General features: G+C 40.8%; 1 protein-coding gene across 3 annotated transcripts; it reads left to right on the top strand.

Moving 5' to 3' along the window:
- Positions 1-1,059: 1,059 nt before the first annotated feature.
- Positions 1,060-20,923, top strand: LOC104599923 (SET domain-containing protein). 3 transcript variants are annotated; one of them, XM_088888801.1, is made up of 6 exons: positions 1,060-3,013; positions 3,114-3,147; positions 3,252-3,352; positions 4,097-4,195; positions 10,219-10,311; positions 19,660-20,923. In XM_088888801.1, the coding sequence occupies exons 1-6, from the start codon at positions 2,204-2,206 to the stop codon at positions 20,698-20,700; spliced, it is 2,178 nt and encodes a 725-aa protein (XP_088744927.1). In that variant the 5' UTR covers positions 1,060-2,203; the 3' UTR covers positions 20,701-20,923. The 3 variants fall into 3 exon arrangements, with proteins under 3 accessions (XP_088744927.1, XP_010260979.1, XP_010260978.1); XM_010262676.3 differs by lacking the exon at positions 10,219-10,311 and having other exon boundaries at positions 1,066-3,013; XM_010262677.3 differs by lacking the exons at positions 4,097-4,195; positions 10,219-10,311 and having other exon boundaries at positions 1,064-3,013.
- The last annotated feature ends 4,475 nt before the right edge of the window (positions 20,924-25,398 follow it).

Below are 25,398 nucleotides of genomic sequence, written 5' to 3'. Positions count from 1 at the left end.
CAGCCTAGACACCAAGGAGGTGTTCACATCCTGGGATATAACCTTTTATGAAGATGTGTTCCCTTTCTTATATATCCCATCTAAGACCTAAAATGATGAAAGGCCTTAGCCCAACAATGTTGTTATTCCATTATCGCAACCTAATGATGGGCTTGATATCGTAACACAACCCAATAGCTCGGTTGTCACTGAACCCAATGTCATTGAATCACCAAATCCTATTACTAATAGGCCCATTATCCCACTCCATACCGAGCACATTCTCAATGAACACACAACTACTGAATCTCATGCCCTCATACGGCCCTTAAAAGGTCATCAGTTCATCTTCATGACTACATTTTCCATGGACCCATTAGCCCATCGGTCCATCTACAAATCAGATTTGTGGGCCCATAAAACCAAAATCCTACTCTGAAGCATTATGGGACTCAAATTAATGTCAAGCCATGCAAGATGAAATTGCCGCTTTAGAGCGCAGTCACACTTGGTCCATTGTTGATCTTTTACCAGGTAAAAGACCCATAGGTTTCAAATGGGTCTACAAACTCAAGCATAAGGCCAATGGCACAATTGAGTAATATAAGGCACGTCTTGTGGCAAAAGGGTACATCCAAATTGAAGGGTATTATTATCATAACACATATGCTCTCATTGCAAAATTGGTTACGCTATGTTGTATTCTTTCTTTGACAGTCATTCAGGATTGGGAACTACATCAACTCGACGTTAATAATGCCTTTTTACATGGAGACTTAGTTGAATAAATTTATACCAGCATTCTTCCTAGCTTTCCAAAACAAGACAAAAATAAGTTTATCGACTACATAAATCCTTATATGGTTTAAGAAGTTATCTTTTGCCCTCAAAAGCATTGGTTTTCAGCAACAGATTATCGATTATTTTCTATTCACCTCCACCCAAAGAGAGTCTTATATTGTCATATTGGTTTACCTCGACAACCTATTAATAATTGGTAATGCTCCTCTATGCATTCAGGCCCTCAAATCCTACCTTGACGGGTGTTTTCGTCTCAAGGATCTTAGACCCTTGCGTTGTTTTCTTCGTCTTGAAATAACTAGATCTTCATCTAATATCTTTGTTTGCCAATATAAGTTTGTCATGGATATTATTGTAGAGTCAGGTATACTGTCATGCAAATTTGTCTCTCATCTTATGAAGCAAAAATCATCATTTCAATGATGAAACCCGTCCACTGCTCATCGATTCTACCACCTATAGGCGACTTGTGGGCTGATTATTCTATTTGACCATCACCCGACCAAAATTGAATTTCCCAATTCATGTTCTTACCCAACATCTCAGTGCTCCATGAGAAGAACATTTACGTGCTGATAAGCGAGTTATTCCTTGTATCGCCGCTAAACCAAGTCAAGGTATCCTCTTTCCAGCATCCAGTTATCTTTGTGGGTTTATTATGACTTAGATTGGGCCTCATGTCTTGACACCCGAAAATCTACAGCAGGTAACAGCACGATGCTCGGAGGTGCTCGTTTGTCGTGAAAAAACAAAAAAGCAGAGAAGTATCGTACGATGTTCTACTGAAGCTAAATACTGCACTCTGGCCACCGCAGCTAGTGAAATTCTATGGATTTCGACGTGTTATTCAGGACCTTGGTCTACCCATTTCTACTCTAGTGCCACTCTATTGCCACAGCCAAGCTGCTATCCACATCGCCACAAACCCCGTTTTTCATCAACGGACGAAGTACATTCACATTGATTTTGTCATTTTGCCCGATAGCATGTTATATGCAAGGCACTTCAGCTTCATCACATATCCACGTCTTCTCAGCCTGCCGATCTCGCTCTCCAAAGCCTTAAGCGCTGACCAAATATAAAATTGGTGTAAAGACATGAAATAATACGATTCATTCTTCCATTTCACAATAGATCAATATAAGATTTTGCCTTTGGTTTCTTCTCCATTTTATTCAAGTTGGACATGAGCTGATTTGCAACTGGAATTCCACCAGTATCGGTATTACTTGACAATAATTCTCTGTGGGCAACCCAACTTTGATGTTGTCAAGTTTCTCGTCCGTTGGCGTTGATGGTTGGTTGTAAACTTGCAGTCACTTCAAGTACTAAAAGCTACCACCAAGGTGCGCTGACTATACATACAGAATGCTAGAGCTAAGTTACAGATAGAACTCGAACATCGAAAGCGAGGTTGGGAAAGATGGAAATGAGAGCGAAGGAAGACATTGACATGGGACACGACGTCACTCCCCCAATCCCTCCCCTCGCCTTTTCTCTCTCCGACTCCTTTCTCCGCTCTCACTGCTCTGCTTGCTTTCTCCCTCTTAATCCACGAATCCCCCCTTTTCTCCCCATCGATCCCTCCATTGTCCACCCTTTCCCTGCTACTTCCACCTCTTCCTCCTCCTCCCCCTCTGTTCTCTATTGCTCTCCTGAATGCTCCAAGGCCGACTCCGACCGCCACATGTCCAGCGGCGAGCACCACCTTTTCCTGATTCTCCAATCAGAGTTCACCACCTGGCAGGGTGACACCTCCGACCTCCGCGCCTCCCTCCGTCTCCTCCTCTGCTTTGAGAAACTCGGCCTTCTCCCCCGGCAAAACGACCTTCTCCCCAACATCTCGTGCAGAATTGGCGGGTTGATTAGTAATCGGGAGAAATTGATTGGTGCTGATGAATTCGACGAAACTTTCTCGAGAATTCTGGAAGGCGGGAGGCTAATGTCCCTCGCTAGAAGGTGGCGAGACGGAGATTTTGCAGTAGAAGAAGAGAAGGGAGATACCTTACTAGAAGAGATTGTTCTGTGCCAGGTGATAACAAACTCCATTGAGGTGCAGGTTAACGAAGGCCGCCCACTCGGTATCGCCGTGTACGGTCCGAGTTTTTCCTGGATCAATCATAGCTGCTCACCAAATGCTTGTTATAGGTTTTCATGTCATGGGTCCGGGACGACGCAGTGCTCGTCTGTTGAGTCGAGGTTTCGGATTGTCGCGAGTGGTGAAGTAACTCGAGTAAGAAATAACTCTGCATCAAGTTCCCATTTCTCTTTTTTCTTTTCTTTTGTCAGGCGCGGAATGAGAGTTATAGGCTGACAGTTGAATGCATTTGAAGACATGGGCTTGTGAGGAAAGCAAATTAGACAATGGTGATTACCAGATTTTAGTTGTTTTGAATTTCTATGATTCCATTGATGAAAATTTGACATTTTTGTTTTTAATTAAAAAATTGTTTTTGTTTTTCTTGCTGTAGGGTTGTGTGGATACGGTCCGAGAATTATTGTACGAAGTATCAAGGCAATCAAGAAAGGAGAGGAGGTCTGTGTGACATACACGGATTTGTTGCAGCCGAAGGTATATCTCAATGTTGCCTACTTTGCCATCTTTTTTTTTTTTTTTTTTTTGAGAAATGGTAAATATTATTATTACAAGGGACCCTTATAGGCATGGATTGTTTAATCTGGTTCGTTTATCTTTTTATCTACGTTTGATTTACTGTTTGTTTTTGGTGTTTCTAGAAGAAATTATCCTGCTGGGATTTCTCACTTCGCTAAGTCAGTACACACTTCATAGTTCATCTTGCGTATTTTGAGAACTTGATCATTCTGTGCTAGTATCTCATAAACTCTATATAATGCTGGGAGAAGGAAATAATGGTATGCAATAGGTTGTGAATTTAGTAAAAGAAAAAATATTTGAGGAGACTTAGAGTGATCAAACTCAATATGTTCTCATTTGTGGAAAATTAAACACAATCTCTATTCAATAGAGTGATCAAAGTACAATAAAACAAAATGGGCAACATTGACAACAATACCCTTCTTTGATGATATAAGCCTCCTAGTCCATTTCTTTAGCAAAAGTATGAATATGGTGCTAAATTATTTATTATCCATTGTATGCAACATCCAAGTTCAATGCAGTGTCAACTTGGTGTTCGCTCTGAGCTAAGCAAAATCTTAATTATTCCTATATCATTAGTTATATGAGTGTTCTTTTTTGTTTAAATTTTTGTACTGAATTTTCAGCTTTCATCATGTATCTAATTCAATTTCTTTAATGACTTATCTTCTCCACATGTTCTTATTCACTCTCTAGGATATGAGGCACTCAGAATTGTGGGAAACCTATCGATTTATTTGTAAATGCAGCCGATGTAGTGTGTTCCCACAGACATATGTGGATTGTGTTTTGCTGGTAAGAAGTTACAGAGAATAAACAATGTTTGTAGTCAAATCAACTATACTGTAATCAAATGTGTCTATACTACTTTATGGTTTCAATTTTTTTACCATATCTTTTCTGTTTATATTAACTTCTTAGTGCAACGTTTTGAGGGTTGGTACCAATATAACAATGTCCTAAGTCCATTTTCACCAAGTATAACTCAGGTTGTATGTCAAAATTTTCTTGTTCTGTATTACTTGAGTAGTCGATCAAGACTACAATCAGTCTTGAATCCCAACTGATTTCAGATTGAGAAAAATAGAAGGAAGAGGAAGAAGAAAGGAGAAGAAGCAGTAGTACACAAGGGTTTTGAAAGGAGGGACAGATTGAATGAGTCTGCAGCCGCCACTCTCTTAATATTTATAGGTTATGTTCACTAAATGTAGGAAAGGACAGAACTACCCTTAATACTTACATGGCAAATAAAACAAATAAAATATTGAAATAAATAACAAACTGAAATAACAAGCTGTCTAAGATAACTACCAACTAACACTGACATGACTAACAAAGGTTACACATGCTATCATACGAACACAGTGCCACAGTCGTGGGGCCCACATCAGTGTTCTCTACACTCCCCCTCAAGTTGGGAATAGATATTTGTCATTCCCAACTTGAATAGGTCTGCCTCTAACTTCTTCCTTGGTACAGCCTTGGTGAGAAGATCTGCGAGCTGCATGTTGGAGGTGATATACGGGAGACACACTTCCTGTGATGAGACCCTCTCTCTGACAAAATGTCGATCAACTTCGATATGCTTAATTCTGTCATGCTGCACCGGATTGTGAGCTATATTAATAGCCGCCTAATTATCACAATACAGCATCAAGGGCTTCTCATAATCAATACTCAACTCTTCAAGTAGTGATTTCAGCCACTCTGTTAGCCATTGACCTGTATTCAGCTTCGGCACTAGAGCGGGAAACAACACTTTGTTTCTTACTCCTCCAAGAGACAAGGTTACCTCCCACAAGGGCCCAATATCCAGAGGTAGATCTCCTATCATCAGCACTCCCAGCCCAATCCGCATCTGTATAGACCTCCACCTTCATGTGATTATTGTTCTTGAACAGTATACCTCTACCTGGGCATCTCTTCAAGTATGCTAATATTCTCTCTGCTGCAAGAAGATGAGTAGTTCTAGGGGAATGCATGTACTAGCTAACAACACTGACTGCATAACTGATATCTGGCCGAGTGAGGCAGAGATATAGGAGCTTTCCAACCAACCGTTGAAACATAACTTTGTCTTCAAGAGGCTCCTCACCCTCTGCACTGATCTTGTGATTTTGTTCAATGGGTGTATCAGCAGGCTTGACACCTAACTTTCAAGTTCTGCCAACAGATCTAGAACATATTTCCTTTGAGAGATAAAGATCCCCTATTTAGATCTAGCAACCTCAATACCCAAAAAATATAGCAGTGCACCAAGATCTTTCACCTCAAACTCTTGATGAAGGAGCTGTTTGAGGGACTCAATCTCACTACTGTTATTCCCTGTCACTACAATATCATCCACATATACAGCAAGCAGGGTCAAAGAAGAGTCCACCCTTTTAATGAACAGTGTATGATCTAACTGGGCCTATACATAACCGAATTTTCCAAGGGTTAGTCTGAATCTATCAAACCAAGCTCTAGGGACTGCTTTAATCCATACAATGCCTTATTCAGTCGGAAAACCTTCTTACCTATCTCTGTATCATAGAATCCAGGGGGCAATTGCATGTAGACCTCTTCCTGTAAGTCTCCATTTAGAAAAGCATTTTTAACGTCCATCTGGAACAAGGGCCAAGAATAACTTACTACAAGGGTTAATAGAACTCGAATAGTGGTCATCTTGGCTATTGGGGCAAAGGTCTCCAAGTAGTCTATACCATAAGTCTGAGTGAACCCTTTTGCAACTAATCGGGCTTTGTATCTTTCACAGTGAATACCCATCTACATCCAATTGGTTTCTTTCCTTTGGGTAGGTCAACTAGTTCCCAAGTATTATTTTTCAAAAGGGCATCCATTTCAACTTTCATTGCATCTTTCCACTCTGGAACTGATAAAGCTTCTTACATTGTTCTGGGGATAGGGATATCAGCAATGGAAGTGAGATAGGACCTGTAAGAGGGAGACAGGCGGTCATAGGATAGAAATTGGGAAATGCAGTGAGCTGTGGATGTGGTGCAGCGCTGTTTCCCTTTACGGACCGCAATAGGGAGGTCAAGGTCATCCGAAAAAGGAGGGGAAGTAGAAACAGTGGAAGGTATCTTAATGGGCCCTGGGACTGTAGTACCTGGATCTGGATCCGCAGAAGGAGCTGGGGCTGGCCTGGACTGCTGATGACCAAGATCAACCTGCCTACATCGCCTGTGATAGACTTTCAACTCCTGATCCCTCTGACACCCCTCACCAGTACAGCCTTCATCACTCAATGGAATGGGTAAAGGAACAACCTCAGATGAGTTAACCCCACTCTCACTGCACTCCCCCTGAGGAAAAAGACCCCCACTCTCACTGCTCTCCCCCTGAGGAGAAACCTTAGGATAATAGGGTGCCTCCTCAAAGAAGGTGACATCCATTGAGACAAATCTCCTCCCTGAAACAGGATCATAGTAGCAATAACCCTTTTGAGTTTGTGCATAACCCAAAAAAATGCATTTGGAGGCCCTAGGGTCAAATTTGGAATGATGAGGTCCAAGAAGCTAAACAAAACATGTGCACCCAAAGGTTTTAAGAGGAACAGTAAACAACTCCTCGTCTGGGTATAGAAGGGTAAACAGAGGCTTCATATCAAGAACCCGTGAAGGAACCCGATTAATGAGATACACTGCCGTGAGGATAGCATCACCCTAGAAACGGATAGGCACGTTGGAGGTAAACATAATGCTTCTGGCCACCTCCAAAATGTGCCTATTCTTCCTCTTGGCAACCCCATTCTGCTGTGGTGTATGAGGGCAAGTGCTCTGGTGAATAACCCCATGATCAAGTAGATAAGATGCCAGTGGCTTAGCAAAGTATTCTTTTGCATTATCAGATCTGAGGACTTTGATTTTGACCCCAAACTGGGTTAAAATCATCTGATGAAAGTTTTGGGTCAGAGCGGGAACCTCATCTCGAGAACGCATAAGGTAGACCCAAGAAAAACAGATATGGTCATCAACAAACAACAAAAAATACCTATACCCACCCATAGAAGGGAGGTGATATGGCCCCCAAACATCGGTATGCACAATATCAAATGAATTATTACTTCTTTTATTACTCAAGGAATAAGATGTTCTACAATGTTTGGCAAGCTCACAACTCTCACATCTCAAATTTGACATCTCAACAGACTAAAATAAAGTAGGAAACAGACTCTTCAAAGACCGAAAAGATAAATGACCTAATTGATTATGCCAAAGCATAACCAGACTCACACACTGAGAAACAAAAGACTTCTTATCCACTGGCTCTTTCCAATGAGGACTCTCTCCAAGCAGGTAGATCCCATTCGTCTCACGGCCAGTCCCAATCACCTTCCTCGTCTCCAAGTCCTAAAAAACACATCGGTCAGGGAAAAAGGTTACTGAACAATTTCGTTTGTTTGGTAATACTACTGACTGAAAGCAAATTAGTATCAAGTTTAGGAACATGCAAGATAGAGGATAAAGAGATAGTATCAAATAACTTGATGTCACCCTTGCCAGAAATGGGAACAAGAGAGCCATCAGCAATGGATACTTTATCTCTACCAGAAGACAAGTGATAAGTAGTGAACAATGATGGCAAGCTAGTCATATGGTCAGATGCTCCTGAGTCTATTACCCAATAGTGTTCAGTATTACCTGGAGCTGAAGCATGGTAGGCTGAGGCCCGGGTACCTGAATGAGCAAATGCAGATGTGGCAAAGGCTGATGGTGACTAAGATGACTGGGCCGAATTCCCAACCTCCTTTTCCAACTGTATCAGGGCAGCCCGAACAGCAGCTAAGGTATCTAGGGGTGTGCCTTTTGTGCCTGACGAGGATGCAGAATCAGTATTCACAGCCATATGAGCATTACCCCTTTTATTCCTCAGTTTTGCTAGGACTAAATGAGGGTGGAGCTTCCAACATGTATCTTTCGTATGCTTGGGTTTCTTGCAATGTTCACATACCAGATCCCGTTTGTCTTCCTTCTTCATGTCTCTTTCTGTATCACCCCCAGACTTAGGTTTAACTGCTGCTAGAGCTGGGGGAAAGGGCTGATGTTGCATCATAACCTTCCTCCTGGTCTCTTCACTATGCACCAGGGAGTATGCTTGAGAAAGGGTCACACTGTCTCTTGTCAGTATCTGCTGTCTCACAATGTCATAATCTGAATTCAGGCCAGCCAGAAATTCAAACACCCTATTGGTCTCGACTTGCTTTCTATGGGTATGTGCATCTTTTGGACTTTCCCACTCAAGAGTCTCCAGATGGTCAATTTCATGCCACAGTGATTTCAGTGTAGAGAAATACATGGAGACTGGTTTCTCTCCTTGTTTAAGGTTATTCACTTCACACTTTAGTTCATAGGCCCTAGCAACATTAAGGGGTTGGGAGTAGGTCTCTTTCATGACATCCCATATCTCCTTGGCTGTCTTTGCCCACAAGTAATTTTGGTTGATATGTGGTTGCATCGAGTTGCACAGCCATGTCATAACCAAGAAGTTATCCTGAACCCACTTGGTATACATTGGGTCCTCCTTGGAAGGCTCCTTCACATCTCCCAATAGATAGCTAAGTTTTCCCCTTCCCCCAATGGCCACCATGGCTGATTGGGCCCATTCCAAAAATTGGATCCATCAAATCTCACAGTTGTAATCTGAAACGCAGTCTCAGACATACTACCAGAACTGCTGTTCCCAAACACACCTCCCTGATTTTTGAACTCCATTCTTGGTCAAGAATCAGTAGTTAAGAACTATTAGGGTTTCCACACTAGAAAACAGCACTGAAGCAATCGATCACAATCAGAAAACTGTATGAAATCAGTTCAGATCTGATCTGAAACCAATCAGCAGTCAGAATATATGCAGTTTGATAACAGTTCTCACTCTCAAAACAGGCTCGGAAGCCAAAACCAGGTCTGAAACTCACTTAGAAAGCACTCTGTAGAGCTGAAGCAGAATTAGGGTTTCAATCGTAGGGTTAGGAAGACCCTTGCGAGAACATAAACAGTGCTCAGCCGCACTTTCCAAGAGAATTCACAGTCAAGTCTAGCCATAGGGTTAACGACAAACCCTAAAAAAAAAACTGATCACCTCTGAGAGAAAATAGGAGGGTTCAGCCGCTCCTCCTAGATAGGTCCAACCTATCTTGACTGACAGCAATCTCAAGGGAAAAATAAAGACTTACCTAGAGAATTCTGATTGCTACCTTCAATCGTGGCCTGAACCCTAACCTCTTCTGATTCTTCCTGATTACCAAAACACTCTGTAAGCCGCGACAAGTCTTCGAACAGCTGCTAAACTTTTCTGGTAACCTCCAAGAATCAGCCAACGAACAGTCCTTTGTAAGCTTCCAGCCCTAGATAGTTCTCATGTGGTCGGCTGGACTAGACTCACATGAGAAACCCTAGATAGGCTCTGATACCAAGTAGTCGATCAAGACTACAATCAGTCTTGAATCCCAACTGATTTCAGATTGAGAAAAATAGAAGAGGAAGAAGAAAGGAGAAGAAGCAGTAGTCCACAAGGGTTTTGAAAGGAGGGACAGATTGAATGAGTCTGCTGCCGCCACTCTCTTAATATTTATAGGTTATGTTCACTAAATGTAGGAAAGGACAGAACTTCCCTTAATACTTACATGGCAAATAAAACAAATAAAAGACTGAAATAAATAACAAACTGAAATAACAAGCTGTCTAAGATAACTACCAACTAACACTGACATGACTAACAAAGGTTACACATGCTGTCATACGAACACAGTGGGGACCACAGCCGTGGGGCCCACATCAGTGTTCTCTACAACTTGTATTGTTGCTCTCTTGCAGGGTATTTGTCCTCTTTATGTCAATAAAATCTTTTGTTTTATCATTATTGTTGCTGATCAAAGAAAGGGAAACACAAAACTGCCCTCTCCTCAGGTTTTCACAGTTCAAATTGTACATATGAACTAATCTGTAACAAAGTTTCACAATGATTTTGTTGGACAAAAGTAATTAACTTGGATGATTCATCATCTGAATTTTCTTTTTTTTTTTAATTGGTAATAGTCAAAGCTTTTATTAGATGGGGTGATTCATCATCTGAATTTTCTTTTTTCAATTGGTAATAGTCAAAGCTTTTATCAGATGATGGAGAAGGAATGTTATGTACAGTAAAAGTGCTAAGCACCCATTTTTGGCCAGACCCACTAGCCACCAATCAAAATGTTGTCTGACCTAGTGATCCAACTGTATCTTGTACTTAGCTCCATGGCTAGTTTGGTTCATCATCAGATAAGTAAACCGCTTTTTTTCCTTTAATTGGTTTGTAAACCAATTTCACATGGCGGGCTGGGAATCAGGAAGGTTAAGCACTTCAATACAGCCTTATTGGGTAAATGGCTTTGGAGATTCTCAACAGAACCTGGTAGCCTATGGAGGAAGATTAAGTATGGCTTAAGAAGTAATGGTTGGGATGCAGAGAACTCTCACATGTCTTGCAGGTGTGGTGTATGGAAGGTCATCTCAAAAGTTTTCAACAAACTTTGTGAAGGACTAAGGTTCAAGGTAGGACATGGAAGAGAACTCTCACGTCTTGCAGGTGTGGTGTATGCAAGGCCATCTCAAAAGTTTTCTACAAACTTTGTGAAGGAATAAGGTTCAAGGTAGGAGATGGTAGAAGACTGTTTTTTTCTGGTTGGATTCATGGTGTGGGGAGAGCACTTTGAAGAACAGGCACCTGGCTCTGTTTAATATAGCTGAAAACAAGTTGGCTTCGGTTGCAGAATCCTATGTGGATGATGACAGGATCATTTGGCTTCCTTCCTTTAGAAGGAGCTTCAATGATTGGGAGTTGGATTCAGTGGTTGAGCTCCTGACTATCCTCCAAAACCAGCACATAAATGATAAATCTGCAAGTCCAAGACTCTAGATACTGGAAGTGGACATGCTCAGGGGAGTTCTCAGTGAAATCTTTCTATAAAGGCATTTGAGGGGGGTACAGGTGAGGATTTTCCAGGCAAAGTCATATGGGGAACTGCTGCCCCTTCAAAAGTGAAGTTCTTCGTGTTGGTGGAAACTTGGGAGAAGTGTCTCCAAAAGGCATGCTAAAGAGAGGTTTCGTCACTTCAGACATCCTATGTGTGCTGTGCAGAAGAGAAGAGTCCTCAAATCACCTGTTTCTGTTGTGTTGTTTTAGTGCCTCTGTTTCGCACCATTTTATAAGGACACTAGACTTACAGTGGTGCTTTCCCAGGTCAGTGAGACAGACGTTAGAAAAATGGCAAGATGCAGGTATTGCAGGAAAGGGAAGGTCTGCTGGTCAGCTGTTCCAGCAGCAGTTATGTGGACCATCTGGTATGAAAGATATAATAGAATTTTTTAGCAGAAATCAATTTCTGAGTTAGGGATGATTAACCTGGAAGTAGAGATGTTAAAGAGCTGGGCCAGCTGGCTGTCTGTAAACATTGTATTTAAGGATGATATATTCTCTGCTGCTTTTTTAGGGGTGGATTTCATGTTGCTACCTTTTTTAGGTCCTCTGTCTCTCATTTTACAGAGGACCATACTTTTGATATTAACACATTATACTATACCTTTCTTAAAAGAAGTTCTTATGATTACTGTGCCACCTTTTCTTTTTAACGATTTTCCTTGCAAATGCTGTTGTAGAAGATGTAATAGCCTTTTTGGCCTAAATCATCTTGTGAGGGGAAATTGATCTTGGATTTGGATCCTCATTGTTCAGGATCGTGACCGTAAGAGTTTGGTAAAAGTGTTAATTCTGGATGCCAACTTAGCACCCCTCTCTTCCTTTCTTCGGGCTTGGGAGTGGCAGTGTAAGACAAGATCATGTGCATAGAAGACCCACTGTAGCATCTATAAGAAGAAGCGATCTGTTGCAAGTTGAAGGGGCTAGAACACTAGGGGCAGGCCAAAAGAGCATGGGTTGTAGTAAGAAATGATTTAAACAGAATGGAATGGACAAACAGGATTCATGTAGCTGAGCCCATATAGTTGGATAAGGCTTAGGTTTAGATGATGATGATGAATTGGATCCTAACTATGTAGGCTCTACACTTGTGGCATGATGGGGGAAATTTTTCTTGTCTTTCTGGGCAAGGTGTTTCCTTTGATAAATTGAAGGTTTTTTTTCCATTTTTTATTGTCATACATTAAATTGCGGTTTAGGTCTATGTCATGCATAGTTTTAGCCAGCATATGTTTGTCACATTTTTTAGTGTATTCTCATTTTCCTTCTTTTTTTTCCAGGTACGTTTTTTTCATTAATGCAGATATGTTTGTTATCCTCTGTAAGCTTCATAAATATGAATTTTCTTTTCATTCTTAGTCAAAATTTTTGTGGGTATCCTCACTCTTTCCGTTGTATTTTACATGGATTGTTCTTCTCCCCTGCTTTTTTTTTTTTTTTTTGAAAGGTGTAAAATATTTCATTAACATATAAAGAGAAAAGGGAATTGATAAGGAAAAAAAATATAAAGAGAAAAGGGAGTAAAGGAGAGATTTCCACCCACTAAGATACAATACAAACAAAACAGAGAACAGATTTCAAACTACAAAATGATTATCTCATATAACCTTTTGCCAATGAGAGCTGCAAGCAGAAAAACTCAAGCCTAAGAATTTGTACAAAACAACCCATTTAAGAAGGCATTTCTCCATCCTTCAAAACATTGCTCTAATTCATTAAAGACTCTCCAGTTTCTCTCTAACCAAGTCTGCCAGAAAATTACTACTACAACCAAGTTCAGGAAGATAATACTCCTCTAAAGGCTCGGGATGGCCATTGTGCAATTAGTGTTCTAAGATCATTTGGAACAGCGAACTGAACTCTAAATAGTTGAATAAAATGCATCTACATGCTATAAGTGAATTTGCAGTGGATAAGCAAATGAGCCACTGATTCTTCTTCATCATTGCATAAGCTTCAGATATAAACTAAGTTCATTCCTTTGGAATTGGTTTATAGTTAGAATTCTGTTCAGAACAGCAGACCAATGAAACAAAAAGGGATTTGGGTGGAGCCTTATAATTCCAGATCCAACTCCAAGCCACTTCAAGGTTATCATATTTAATTTCAAAAAAAAAAAGACTTCACAGAGGACCCTATATTTATTGCATTCCACCTGACCTGATCTTCATCATTTGGGTCAATTTTGATTTGGTGGATTATTTTAGTATCATGATCACTTCAATCTCCCAATCATGGTAACCTCTCTTGATACCTGGGGTCCAAAGTCCAAACCACCTCCCCAGCAATCATTTCATAACACTCTATGATAGAATCTTCTTTTTTGAGAGCCAGACTATATATGTTAGGAAAGGATAGCCTTAACGGTCTTGAGCTAAACCAAATATCACCCAAAAAGATATGTGCTCCCTATTGCCAACTTTGGAAGTTATTAACTGAGAGAACTCTTCCTAAATCTTCATCACACCCCTTCACATGCTTGTGCCATATGAGTTTGAGGAAGTTATTGTGGACCAGTCAAACTCACCACTTCCATATCTACTTCTTAACCTTCTCCACAACATATCACCATGACCACTTGCCCAACAGGGCCTTATTCATAGAGTGGAGTGGTTTAATACTCAAATCCCCTTTCTTCTTTTCTTCTTTGTTAGACAAACCTGGCTCCAAGACACAAGATGGAACTTCTTTTCTGTATTTATCCCTTTCACGAGAAACCTTTTCATACTTTTTGCAGAGAGCTTGACACCAATCCTAGGGCAGTGAAGAGATAGAAAAAATAAATTGACAAATTTAATAGGGCAATCTGGATAGGATAACTCCCCCATCCTGCCAATTTACTTCTAAATCTTTCACTTACTGGAGTCTATAGCTTCTTAGATTTGTAGTTTGCTCCAAGTGGAAATCCCAAGAATTTAGAAGACAGTACTCCGCTCCCTCCCTTGCACTTAGAATTTCACCCACAAGGATCAGCTCTCTTCTTGATATTGATTTTCAGTCCTACTGCTGCCTCGAACAAATCAACAAACATCATAAAAACAACAAATCCTCAGATTTGGCTCTTAAAAAGACAATAGAGTCATTTGCAAATTGAAGCAAAGCAATGTAGGGGCCATCTAGACTCACCTTGAAACCTATTTAACCCCCTTCCTCATCTCTTTTAACTAACCTTCACAAAGCCTCCACTGTAATCATGAATAGGAAGGGTGAAAAGGGGCCTCCTTGCCTTAGACCTCTCTTATACTCAAACTATGCTCTTGGTGATCCATTTATCATAATAGAGAAGCTAGCATAGGATAAACAGGCCCTTATCCACTCCCTCCATTTCAAGCCAAACCCTTTCCTAACAAATATTGTAGGAAGTTCCACTGGACATGGTCATGAGATTTTTCCATGTCCAGCTTGCAAATCATCCCTCATTCCGCAGATCTAGTTCTTGAATCAATACATTCATTTGCTATAAGAGATCCATCGGAGAAATGATGACCATCCACAAAGGCACATTGCTGTGGAAATATAATTTTGCCTAAAACTCCCGTTATTCTATTGGCCATGGGGAGTGCAACTCAGGCGGGTTGGGTCCAGTTCAAGGTCAATCCAGGCCCAACCCTAAGAGTGCAGACCTCAGGCTCAGGCCTAGCCCAACCTAAGGTTAAGCTTGAGTTTATCAATCCATGCCCAACCCACTCAATGCAGGCCAGGTTCAGGCTTTGGTTGGGTAAAGTCAGGCTTAGGCAGGTTTAGGGGTTTGAAAGATTTTTTTATAAGTAAAAGAAAACTTTATTAATCAATAAAAGTAGGCAATACAGAAGAAATAAAGAAGGGAATTGGAGGAGTCATAAGAAATAAAGAAGGGATCATACTAGCACTTTATTCAGGACGGGTGGTGATTGGAGACCCTTTAAAGGTTCAACTGTTTGCAGTCTTACAAGGTGTTCTGATTGCAAAAGACTTGAACTTGGAGAACCTGGTAATTGAAGGGGACTCCAAGGTGGTGGTAGGTTCGCTAAGAGATCTGGACTCAGTGATTTGGTGTTAGAAATGAAATGAAGAAGTTTCAGTGGTTAATGCAGCAGATGAATCTAAGTATACAGTGGGTGGGGAGGGAGGTTAATGCATTGGCTGATTCATTAGCTAAGCAAGGGGTAATTAGGGATCGGTTGTATTGGGTGCAATTGTAATTCTGTACTAGCTCTGTTCTAACAGTGAGGCTGCATCTTGTGCCTCCCTTTAGGATGCTTATAACAATGTCTATCATTATGGTGTTCAATGAAGTTTAATGATCTTTTACTTTAAAAAAAATAAAAGTAGGCAATACAAGCATCTCTTAGAGAGCAGTAAGGTGCTACCTCTCCCAACATAATAAAAAGTTACATATTATAACTGAGCCCAATACAATGAGTTTCTATTCACCCCTTGCTTCGCTAATGTGTCCGCCATTCCATTAGCCAATCTCCTCACCCAAGGTTTGAAGGAATTTATGAATATACTAGTCATCTTTTATTGAGCTTTATGGCCCTTTTTAGGAGCAGAACTAATTGAAAATATGTACAAATTTCATTTATAAATATACATATACATATTTTTGTTAGACAGTTTTGTATGCCCTTAGCTTCAATCCGATTTGATGTATTTTTGTTATTTAGTGGAAATAAATAAAGTGCATGTTTGATTCATGTAAGACCCTAAAACTGGACACTTATAGAGACTCGTGTTAGTTTTAAATGTTCACAGCCATTGGATAAGTCTGGGGAGATTTATCCTGCCAAGGCTGATACTGGTGTGCCACCAAGTGTTGGGATGGCTTGTCTCAGCCACCAGGGTAAGACCCAAGGCACATGCAGTATGGGATTACTTGAATCCTTGAACCGGACCAGATTTCCAGTATTGCCCTGGACCTTGGAGACAGATGGGCAAAACAGGAAAGTTACACCTGACCCCTAGACTCGATTATGACATTTCACTAGGTGTCGGATCGGGCTGTCTTTGATATGCCAATCAATGAGATCCTTAGATGGGGGTCAAAACCTGGGTATGTTGGGACAGTCTGAGAATTCATCTGAGTGGGTGATCATAGTGACGGGATCAGCCCCTTTGTCGGACAAAGGGTAATGATCGGGAAAGGCACTCTCTCTGATGGAAACCAAACTGCCGGCAGTTGATTTCAATCGTTGGAATTTTGTTTTGCAAAATTAATATATTTATATATATATGTACGGTTTCAAAATGTTTACAAATGGTTTTAATTTCCGGGATCCATGTGAGTGGAGAGTGCGGCACTGTTCCTTGCAGCCGAGGGAGAGGTCCTCTCTTGTCGGGCAGTGCTTGATCATTAAGGGCTGAGAGGTTGAGTGTAAGACCATTTAGGATAGTACCTGATGGGCTAATCTTGCACCTGCCCACAGTCTCTGGGTTTTTATAAGATGGCTTGGCCCAGGGACCACTTAATGTAAGTGTTGGGCCCATAGGGTCCATATGATGGGCTCAGGGGTTTACTGAGTTTTTCAGTGAATTCGGCTGGGCCTTGTATTAAAGGCTGGGCCGAACCCATGTGGCTGGTGTGTAGATCAATGCTTGGGTCCCACACCATACAAAGAAGCCCAACTGGGCAGCAGATTGGAAAGTAATTAAACACTGATCACTTAATGGGCCAAAAGCCCATTTCGAGGTGGGTTGATATGATCACCCATATGGGGCGAATCTAAGATTAATGTTAACAAAAGAATAGGGCCTTTAACCTTATCCACTCTAGGAGACCAAATTCAAATTAGATTTGAATCTGGTAACCTTCTGATAAGATCAGGAGTAAACTAACTTAATCTGCAGATAGGATTAAGATTATCTCCTATCCAAATACTGATTTGGATTGGGATAACTCTTAATTAGGAGTTTTCTTAATCAAGAAGAAAAGAGGAAAAACAAGTGTGTGGAATCATATCAGATTTCAAACCACTTTTTGGTACACAAGGGATACCTCCTGCGAATTGAGATCAGATCTCAATTGTACTCCAAAGAGAAGAGAAGCAAGTTCAGCCATCTTCGTCCCAGGAGTTCTCCTCCAGTCGCCACCATTCCCTCTTGCAAGATTCGATCTTTGAAGCAAAAGGAAGTCAAGAAATCAGTTTTTGACATCAGTCTTGCAAGAAAGACTGAAAAGACTCAGTGTTTCCACAGGGTTCTTGCGAAGGATCCAATGTGTAGGACACACCCTGCTGGTTCTGTTCCACCCACAGCTGTGTCATCTTCAGCAGGAACGGATCTTGGTGCATTCTTTGGGCGTGAACACCAACTTTGGGAGATACTGCTTTTCCGGATCAGGTATATTCCTCCCTTTTACTTTTTGGTTCAGATCTGGTTCGATTATGGTTCAAGTAAGATCCTTGAATATGGTATTCTAAATTTAGGGAATATGATTCCCAATTGGAAGAAGGTAAGAAAATTTTTGAAATTCGCCCTCCCATTCCGCAACCTTATTGGCGTCCATTAGATGGATCCTACCATTCTTTCAATTTTATGTATATATAATTAGAAAAAATATTTTTATATAAATAAAATGCATGTATACATATTTTTATATAATTAGAAAAAATATTTTTATGTATGTATTTGTTTGGGTGGGCTCAGGTTTGGTTGGGCCTGGGTTGGATCCAACCAGGATTTGGTCGGGCTCAGGCTCCCTGAGGCCTAAACCCAAGCCCAACCCAAGTTTAGGTCAGACTTGACTTTTCTAGCTAAGGTCCAGCTTGTCTGAAAACTCAGGCCTAACCCATACAAAATCTTGGGTTGGGTCTGGTCGGGTTCGGTTTCATCCTGCCCAAGTTGCATCCCTAGTTGGCCAACACCTTTGAAACAATTTTTTATATGCTTCTCAATAAACTGATTGGTCTATGCTCTTTCAATTCTGTTGCTCCAAGAGACTTTCGAATTAATGAGATAAAGTGGAATTTAGCACTTGGAATTGTAGGTCTCTCATGAAATTCTTGCAAAACTTCCATCAGCTCCTGTTTGAGAAATGACCAATAATACCTCTAGTAGAACCCAAAGGGGAAGCTATCTGGTCCCTTCCCATTTAAATCATTAATTGCTTGCTACTCAAACTTATGCTCCGATCCATCCCTTTCTGTTGCTGAAATAGAATCAAATTGAACCCCATCCAAATTAGGTCTCACCATACCATAAGCTGAAAACAAGTCCTTACAGTAATTCACAATTGCCTCTGTTGTCTCCTCTTCCCCTTCATATCCTCTCTCTTTGACCTTGATAGTTGAGATTGTGTTGATCCTTCTTGCACTAGCCACCTTAGGGAAGAAGTTTGTATTCTTGCCACCCTCCTTGAGTGACTGTGTTCTTTTTTGATGAATTTGAATGGCTGTATTCTTGATTTTTGCCTCCATGATATTTCCTCCATCAATGCAAGTCTGCAAAAATCATGCTAAGTTGTTTTCCTGACCTTTTAGCCTCGAAGAGAGCACAAACCCCCACCTCTTTGCACCATACCTTGATTTATTTTTCCTTTAAACACTTCATCTTCTTCCAGAATCTCATACATGATGACCCTAATAGTTGGATTTCATTCCACTGCTCAAGCATGCCTCTTGAATTCTGGAATCTGAAATAGCATTAGCTCCAATTTGAATGGCCCAGGTTTTGTCTATAGTACCCACCCTCAATAGAAGAAAATAATGGTCAGAAGTTGGCTGAATCATTGCCACTTGCACAGAATCTGGAAACATGTCATCCTACCTACTATTAATGAGAAATCTGTCCAGCCTAGTCAATGATGGATCTCCCCTGAAGCTGCTCCAAGTAAAAAAGTGCCTTGTGATGGCAAATCCATTAACTGTAGTCCTATCCACAAACTTTCCAAACTCTACCATGTCTCTGTATAGCCTAGCCCCCCTTTCCTTTTGTGGAAAATCTTATTATGTTAAAATAACCTTCTATACACACTGGGAAGCCCTGCCTTTGAGAAAATGATTCAATCTCCACCCAACAGTTCCTCCTCAAATTGCTAACCCTTGGACCTACATAGCTTTGCATGTCCATTCCTTCACATATAATATATTTTTACATATGATGCACAGAGTCACCTCACCTATAATAGAATCAGACCACGAGAAGATATCTGTATCCCAAATTAGAATAAATACAACACTACAGGCATTTTATTCGGCATCAACATTAATTCCTGCATTTGGTGTGCTCTGCCAGACTTGTGCTCTTTTGTTTTACACCTTGGATATGTTGTTAGTTCCATAATTTCATGAGTTTTTTCTGAGAAAGGATTATGCAATTAGGGTCATGTTGCTCTCAAGGGAAATGCCACCATCACCTTCAATGTTACTGACTCATTTTCAAATCATGGATTCATTGAAGAAGAGACGTGCAAAGATTCAGCTCATTGCCTAGGTGAAGCTATAGATGAGTACTTATCAATTGGGGATCCAGAAACTTCCTGTCAGAAGCTTGAGAATATCCTTTCTGAGTGTCTCCAAGATGATCGGCTAAAACCACAGGAGAGACCTAGTTCGAATTTGCAACCCCTGCATCATCTCTCTCTGAATGCTTACATTATACTAGCTTCTGCTTATAAGATCCGGGCTATTAACTTACTGGCAATTCATTCAGAAGTGGACTATAAGCTGGAAGCTTTCAATATGCACAGGACCAGTACAGCATATTCCTTATTGCTTGCAGGGGCAGTTCATCACTTGTTTGTCCCTGAAACTTCTTTGATTGTTCCAGCTGCCAACTTCTGGATCAGTGTTGGGGAGTCCTTGCTGAGTCTTTCTAGGAGTTTGACATGGAATTTGACTGTTGAACAGGGTAAGCCCCATTCAAATCTTATTTCTCTCTCCAGTTATGGATGTGGCAGGTGCTCTTTGATGGACAAATTAGAAGCAAATTTGATATGTCCAAAGGCTAATAGCATATTGGGGCAAGATGCATTTAATGAGATATCCAAGAAGTTCCTTGATTGCATTTCAATGATTTTGCCTGAAGTATGGCCTTCCTTGATCAGTGGCCATAATTACCTCAAGGATATTTGTGATCCTGTGGATTTCAGATGGCTTAGAACAGAGGCTTTTAGCTCAGAACATTCTCAGCTTCATGTTGACTGTACTGATGTTGGTTCTTCTTGTATAGATGGAAAAGGTTGTGTTAGTTGTGCATGTGAAGCAGGCAGATGCACCAACAGGGAAAGGACAACCCTGTTTCAGTTGGGTTCTCATTGCTTGCTCTATGGAGGATATTTATCAACTATTTGTTATGGTTGTTGCAGCCTTTTGACTTCTTACTCTAAGAATCTGCTCTATAATGCTGAAAAATGTAGCTGATTGATTTTCTCCAGCAAATTGCATTGAGTTGTAGCATAAAAAATGTTCCATCCCTGCTTCCTCTTTTGGCTTTTTATTACACTTGAGCAGGTTCCAATTCTATTCTTCATTAATTCATTTTTTATGTGTTTTACCTGTCTCGGGGACAATGTTTATATAGATGACTAAATCCTATAGCCATCTCTTATTCTTCAGAAGACCATTGGATATTGACTCACTTTAACACCGGAGCAGAATTTCAAGATTTAACACCATTAAGTGTGTTTAGCAATTATTTTTTTGGGTACAAGTCTAGCAATAATAATGTGCACGTAATTGAGCTACAGAAACATTTTGGTGCCAAAAGAAAGAAGAAAATATCTTTAGTAAATTACCATCTCGTCTTGGGGGCACCGCTGAAGCTATCTATGTAAGCAATGTTTGTCTCAATAATGTATATGGAACAGGTTTGGACTATGTCTAAATTGGCTACGCCTTGTCATGTTATTTTATACTACTTTTTATGGTTGAATGCAACTTAGTAGCTACGTTATCATTCCAGTGTATTTACTTAAGGGATGTGCAAGTTCTAAATCCTAATGTGCTCTTTCCAAATTGGCCAGCATTCTCAAGGGTAGTTTTATTTGATAACATCATACATTTCTGCTATGAACTTTCATAACTGCCACCTTGAGGGTCTGGACAGAAGGGGCTTAGAGATTGACTTTTTTTTTTTAAAGCTTGTGGCATTTGTCAACTAGATGTTTCTCTTCTGTTTGCTCGGTAAATGGGGCTTCGCTTGAAATTTGTGGAGAGGGTCGCAGTGTGCATTTGAATTCCCCAATGCTTGATACAAACGGGATCAGTAGGGCACCTCCGTTGGACAAGGTGGTTGAGACGGGAAATCTTTTCTCAGGCGGTATTCCGGAGGATTTACCAGCGGACTTAACCATGCTGTCGATATGATGCTTTTTCAACTGCAGACTTGATAAAAACAATGGGTTGATAACAAGTTTAACGAAGCTATTTGAAAGCAAGTATTTGGATTCCAATATTATTTCAATCCTAGCGTTGACTTTTAAGCAATATCTCTCTTCTTATCTCCGAATATCAGGTCTTATCTTGGTAGTATAGAAGTCAGGAGAGTTATCACTATAGAAACCTTTGCTCCATCTTCAACTCTCACTGATCACTGCCTCTGTTCCTCCAATTTTTAGTAGGTTTTGGGAAGCACATTCTTTTTCTCTCCTTAAGTTCGTTTCCAATAGGCTGAAAATCTGGAAATGCAAACTTCTGTATATTACACTAAGGAATTAGAGCCAGCTATCAACTCATGATGAGATAAGTAGAAAAGGTTGTAGATTGGAAAACTCACAAGGTTAATTCGGATTTGGGAGAGATCTGCCTCTGCCCACTTGAAAGATGAGTAGTGCCGATTGGCAAGTATGTTTTCAAAGATCTTCTGGAAGATTAGACAGTAAAGACAATGTGAGATTTTGCGTAAAGATTTTGACAATCCACAGACCATTTGGTGGAGGTGCATCTTTCCGCATGTAAAGGAGGCAAAAAATTTCATTTGGAGATTTTCAACAGGATTCTTGAACTGCGTTTAAATCTTTTCCCAACCAAACAGGAAAAGACAAAAAATTGGGCAACTGGACTTCTAAAAAATTAACAGCCCACGTCACACACCAAACAGACCAAAGGTACTGGGCTTTTTACACATTCATATGACATCAGCCTGCTTGTTATGGAAAAGTATGGACAGGTCCCCACTGTACACCTATAAACATTCAAAATGTCAAAAACTCCCACTCTATACATTAATACCCACAGTGAATTGACATCAATTCCGAGCTAGCACTTACCTGTAATTTGGGCCTAAAAATTCTAACCCTGAGCTGAACCATCATTCTCCCGTATCATTCCTCCTTCACTCCATGAGAGCAATTTATGAATTCATGGGAATCCTTGGCATCTCTTCCATTCTTCTGGGCAGGTTCTACATAATCTGGGTCTGTGCCATTCCTGGTACTACCAACAGTCCCAACTGCACAAACAAGGAACAACGTACTGCCATCAATATAATATTGCTGTAAATTCCCTATAAGTCCCTTCAACGTAACGTACCCATATCCCATATTAATTACTTTGTATGACTTGAGAACTCTTAGTTAAGATGGCACTTCAGAATGAATATGAACCTGCTAATTGAAACTGAAACTGGCTGTTGGAATCCTTGGTGAGCAACACACAGTCACCGAACGAGTTTCCTCCTGTAAACCGAGTCATCGCGTGTTTGACGTCTCTAGCCTATGTGACGAGTTTAGCTCTAGCTAGAAATATTATCCACCTAATTATCATGTTAAATATCCAGGAAGCACCCATTAATACGATCAAACCTCTCGTGTCCATCTTATTCAAGAGTAAGCGTAACCCCATCATTTAATAATGCAGCCATTATCAATTCATAATGAGCATCGCCATGGAAAACAAGCCTGCCTCTGTAAGTAAGCACGTCAACCATCAACTTCGTCTCATAATGTATTAAGCACAGTCGATTGGCTTATCTTTTCAGTTGCCCAAATACGTTTTGGAGTATGAACAGTTACGTACCCACGATTATCAAATGACCTGTCTAGCTCCTTTTCCTTCCCTATTTCCTATATATATATGTTTGTTTGTGCAGGGCCTGAAGACTCAACTTGACTCAACTTGCACCAAATATCGACTGTGAAGTGTGCTACATTTCTCTGAGTTGATAGATTCATAGAAGACATGGCTGTCAGAAAGTTGGCTCTCCTGTTAGTAATCGTCGCATGGGTCATGGGGACTACTGCTACTGTGGCAGCACGAGAGCTGCCACTGACATGGGGTCATGACCTTGCAGCACGGCTTGAGAGTGAGGGAGGGGGCTTGGTGGAATGTGGGAATGCGCTTCTGGAGCTTCGAGCATGCACCAATGAGATTATTCTTTTCTTCCTCGAGGGTGAGACTTATCTGGGCCTTGATTGCTGCCGAGCCATTCGAATCATCACTCGACAGTGCTGGCCATCTATGTTTACTTCTATCGGCTTTACAGCTGAGCAAGGCGACATACTCCGAGGCTACTGTGATGCATCAATGGGAACTCTGGCATCTCCACCTCCTCCATACATTGGGCCAGTTCCACCCGTTGAACCACCAGTGCTGTCTCCCACTCAGACACCTTTGAGCCCAACACCAGCCGGTGTGATGGTTGTGGGTTAGAGAAGAAATGAATCGCAGGGATGTTAGTAGTGTGTTAGGTTGTTTATGCTTCTAGTCTTCTACGTGGCTTTCTTCAAGTGTTTGGGACTGGGTTTGGTTATAAATGCTTAATGCCTTATGCAACAGAGTTGGATTTTGGGTAATGGGTTGTTGGTATCTCTGCTTGTTGCTTCTATCTGTCATCTGAAGTAGTGTTTGCTTGGAGTTTGAGAGTTCAATCTCCATCTCGTTATTATATATTTTGCTCCCTTTCTCACTCTACGTACGTATATATATATATATATATATATAATTTCGACCCAGAAAAAAGTTGGGATAATCTGATACTAGTTTTTCTGGGCTTGGCCCGAACCCAACCCTTGAAAGACTAAAATCCTGCTAGCGCAATGTCAATGTTTGATATAAACCTATATGAAAATTCAGGATATAATTTCATTATTAAGTGGCTATACTGATCTATGGAATCAGTTATATTCGTATTGGTTTATCAGGTTAATTCAGGGCTAAATGTTAAAGACTTGACACACTTGATGTCCAAAGCGGTTACTTACTGTTCAAGTAAATTCCATTAACATTGCAAGCTGAGAGTCTTTATGACCCAAACGAAGGTTATGGATCTCTCAACATATATATATACATATAAATCTTAGGACCTCGACCTATATCCTCCACCAGCAAAACTAGAAGAAACAGACGTAGGCAATTCATATAACAGAGTTTGAAAGAAAGGAAAGATCACATGGAGAAGTTCCATGGCAACGCTATAATGCTGATGTCTTTGTTAGCCTGCACGAGTGTGTTGGTTGCACAGGGACTCGCAATGCGATTGCAGGAGGAAGAGGAGGGAGAGAGACCGTCGGCGTCAATGGCACCACAGGGGGCTGAAGGGCCGCTGCCCAGTTCTTTTGATGACCACCTGGAGCATTGCTTAGAGGTGTTGGGTGATAGCTGTTTGGTGTCGGCATTTGGTTCATTAATTGATAAGGATTACATGATGGGCAACAGTTGTTGCCCAAAGCTCCTAGAGATGGGCGGACATTGCTGGGTCCAAATCATCGATGCGATCGCCTCTAGCTTTCCCACCAAAAAGCATGTTTTTATCCTACGCTTTCTGGGTTCACGGACCTGGAATCGTTGCGTTTTATTGGAAAGGCAAGCACCAGTTGCTTCACCCTCAGCCCTCATCGATGCACTGGCATAAGCCTTTGTTATCGATCTCTTCTTCTTCTTCTTCTCACCTCAAACTCAACCATTGGCTGGTCCTTTAATGGAACCGTGACACAGTTATGTTGTTTCTGAGCTAAATAAGGAAAGCCTTCTTGAATTAGTATTTTGCGATCAATATATATACATATACACTACCTCTCTCTTTAAGCAGTTATATATTTACTTTCAGTTTGATACATGGCTAATTGTTTGCATACAGTGTAGACTCCAGATCTCCTGCCTACTAGAATCCTGCCCACGTTT

The sequence above is a fragment of the Nelumbo nucifera genome, chromosome 5 (genome assembly GCF_055504915.1).
Source record: "Nelumbo nucifera cultivar China Antique chromosome 5, China Antique-T2T, whole genome shotgun sequence".
NCBI classification, from domain to species: domain Eukaryota; kingdom Viridiplantae; phylum Streptophyta; class Magnoliopsida; order Proteales; family Nelumbonaceae; genus Nelumbo; species Nelumbo nucifera.
This window is presented reverse-complemented; position numbering and strand designations above follow the sequence as displayed.

Excerpts from the sequence above, each read along its gene's own strand:
- LOC104599923 (XM_088888801.1), top strand. The coding sequence starts at position 2,204 with ATGGAAATGAGAGCGAAGGAAGACATTGACATGGGACACGACGTCACT. Across the intron at positions 3,148-3,251 it reads GGAAAGCAAATTAGACAATG|GGTTGTGTGGATACGGTCCG; the intron begins GTGATTACCAGA and ends TTCTTGCTGTAG. Across the intron at positions 10,312-19,659 it reads CAAAACTGCCCTCTCCTCAG|GGTCATGTTGCTCTCAAGGG; the intron begins GTTTTCACAGTT and ends TTATGCAATTAG.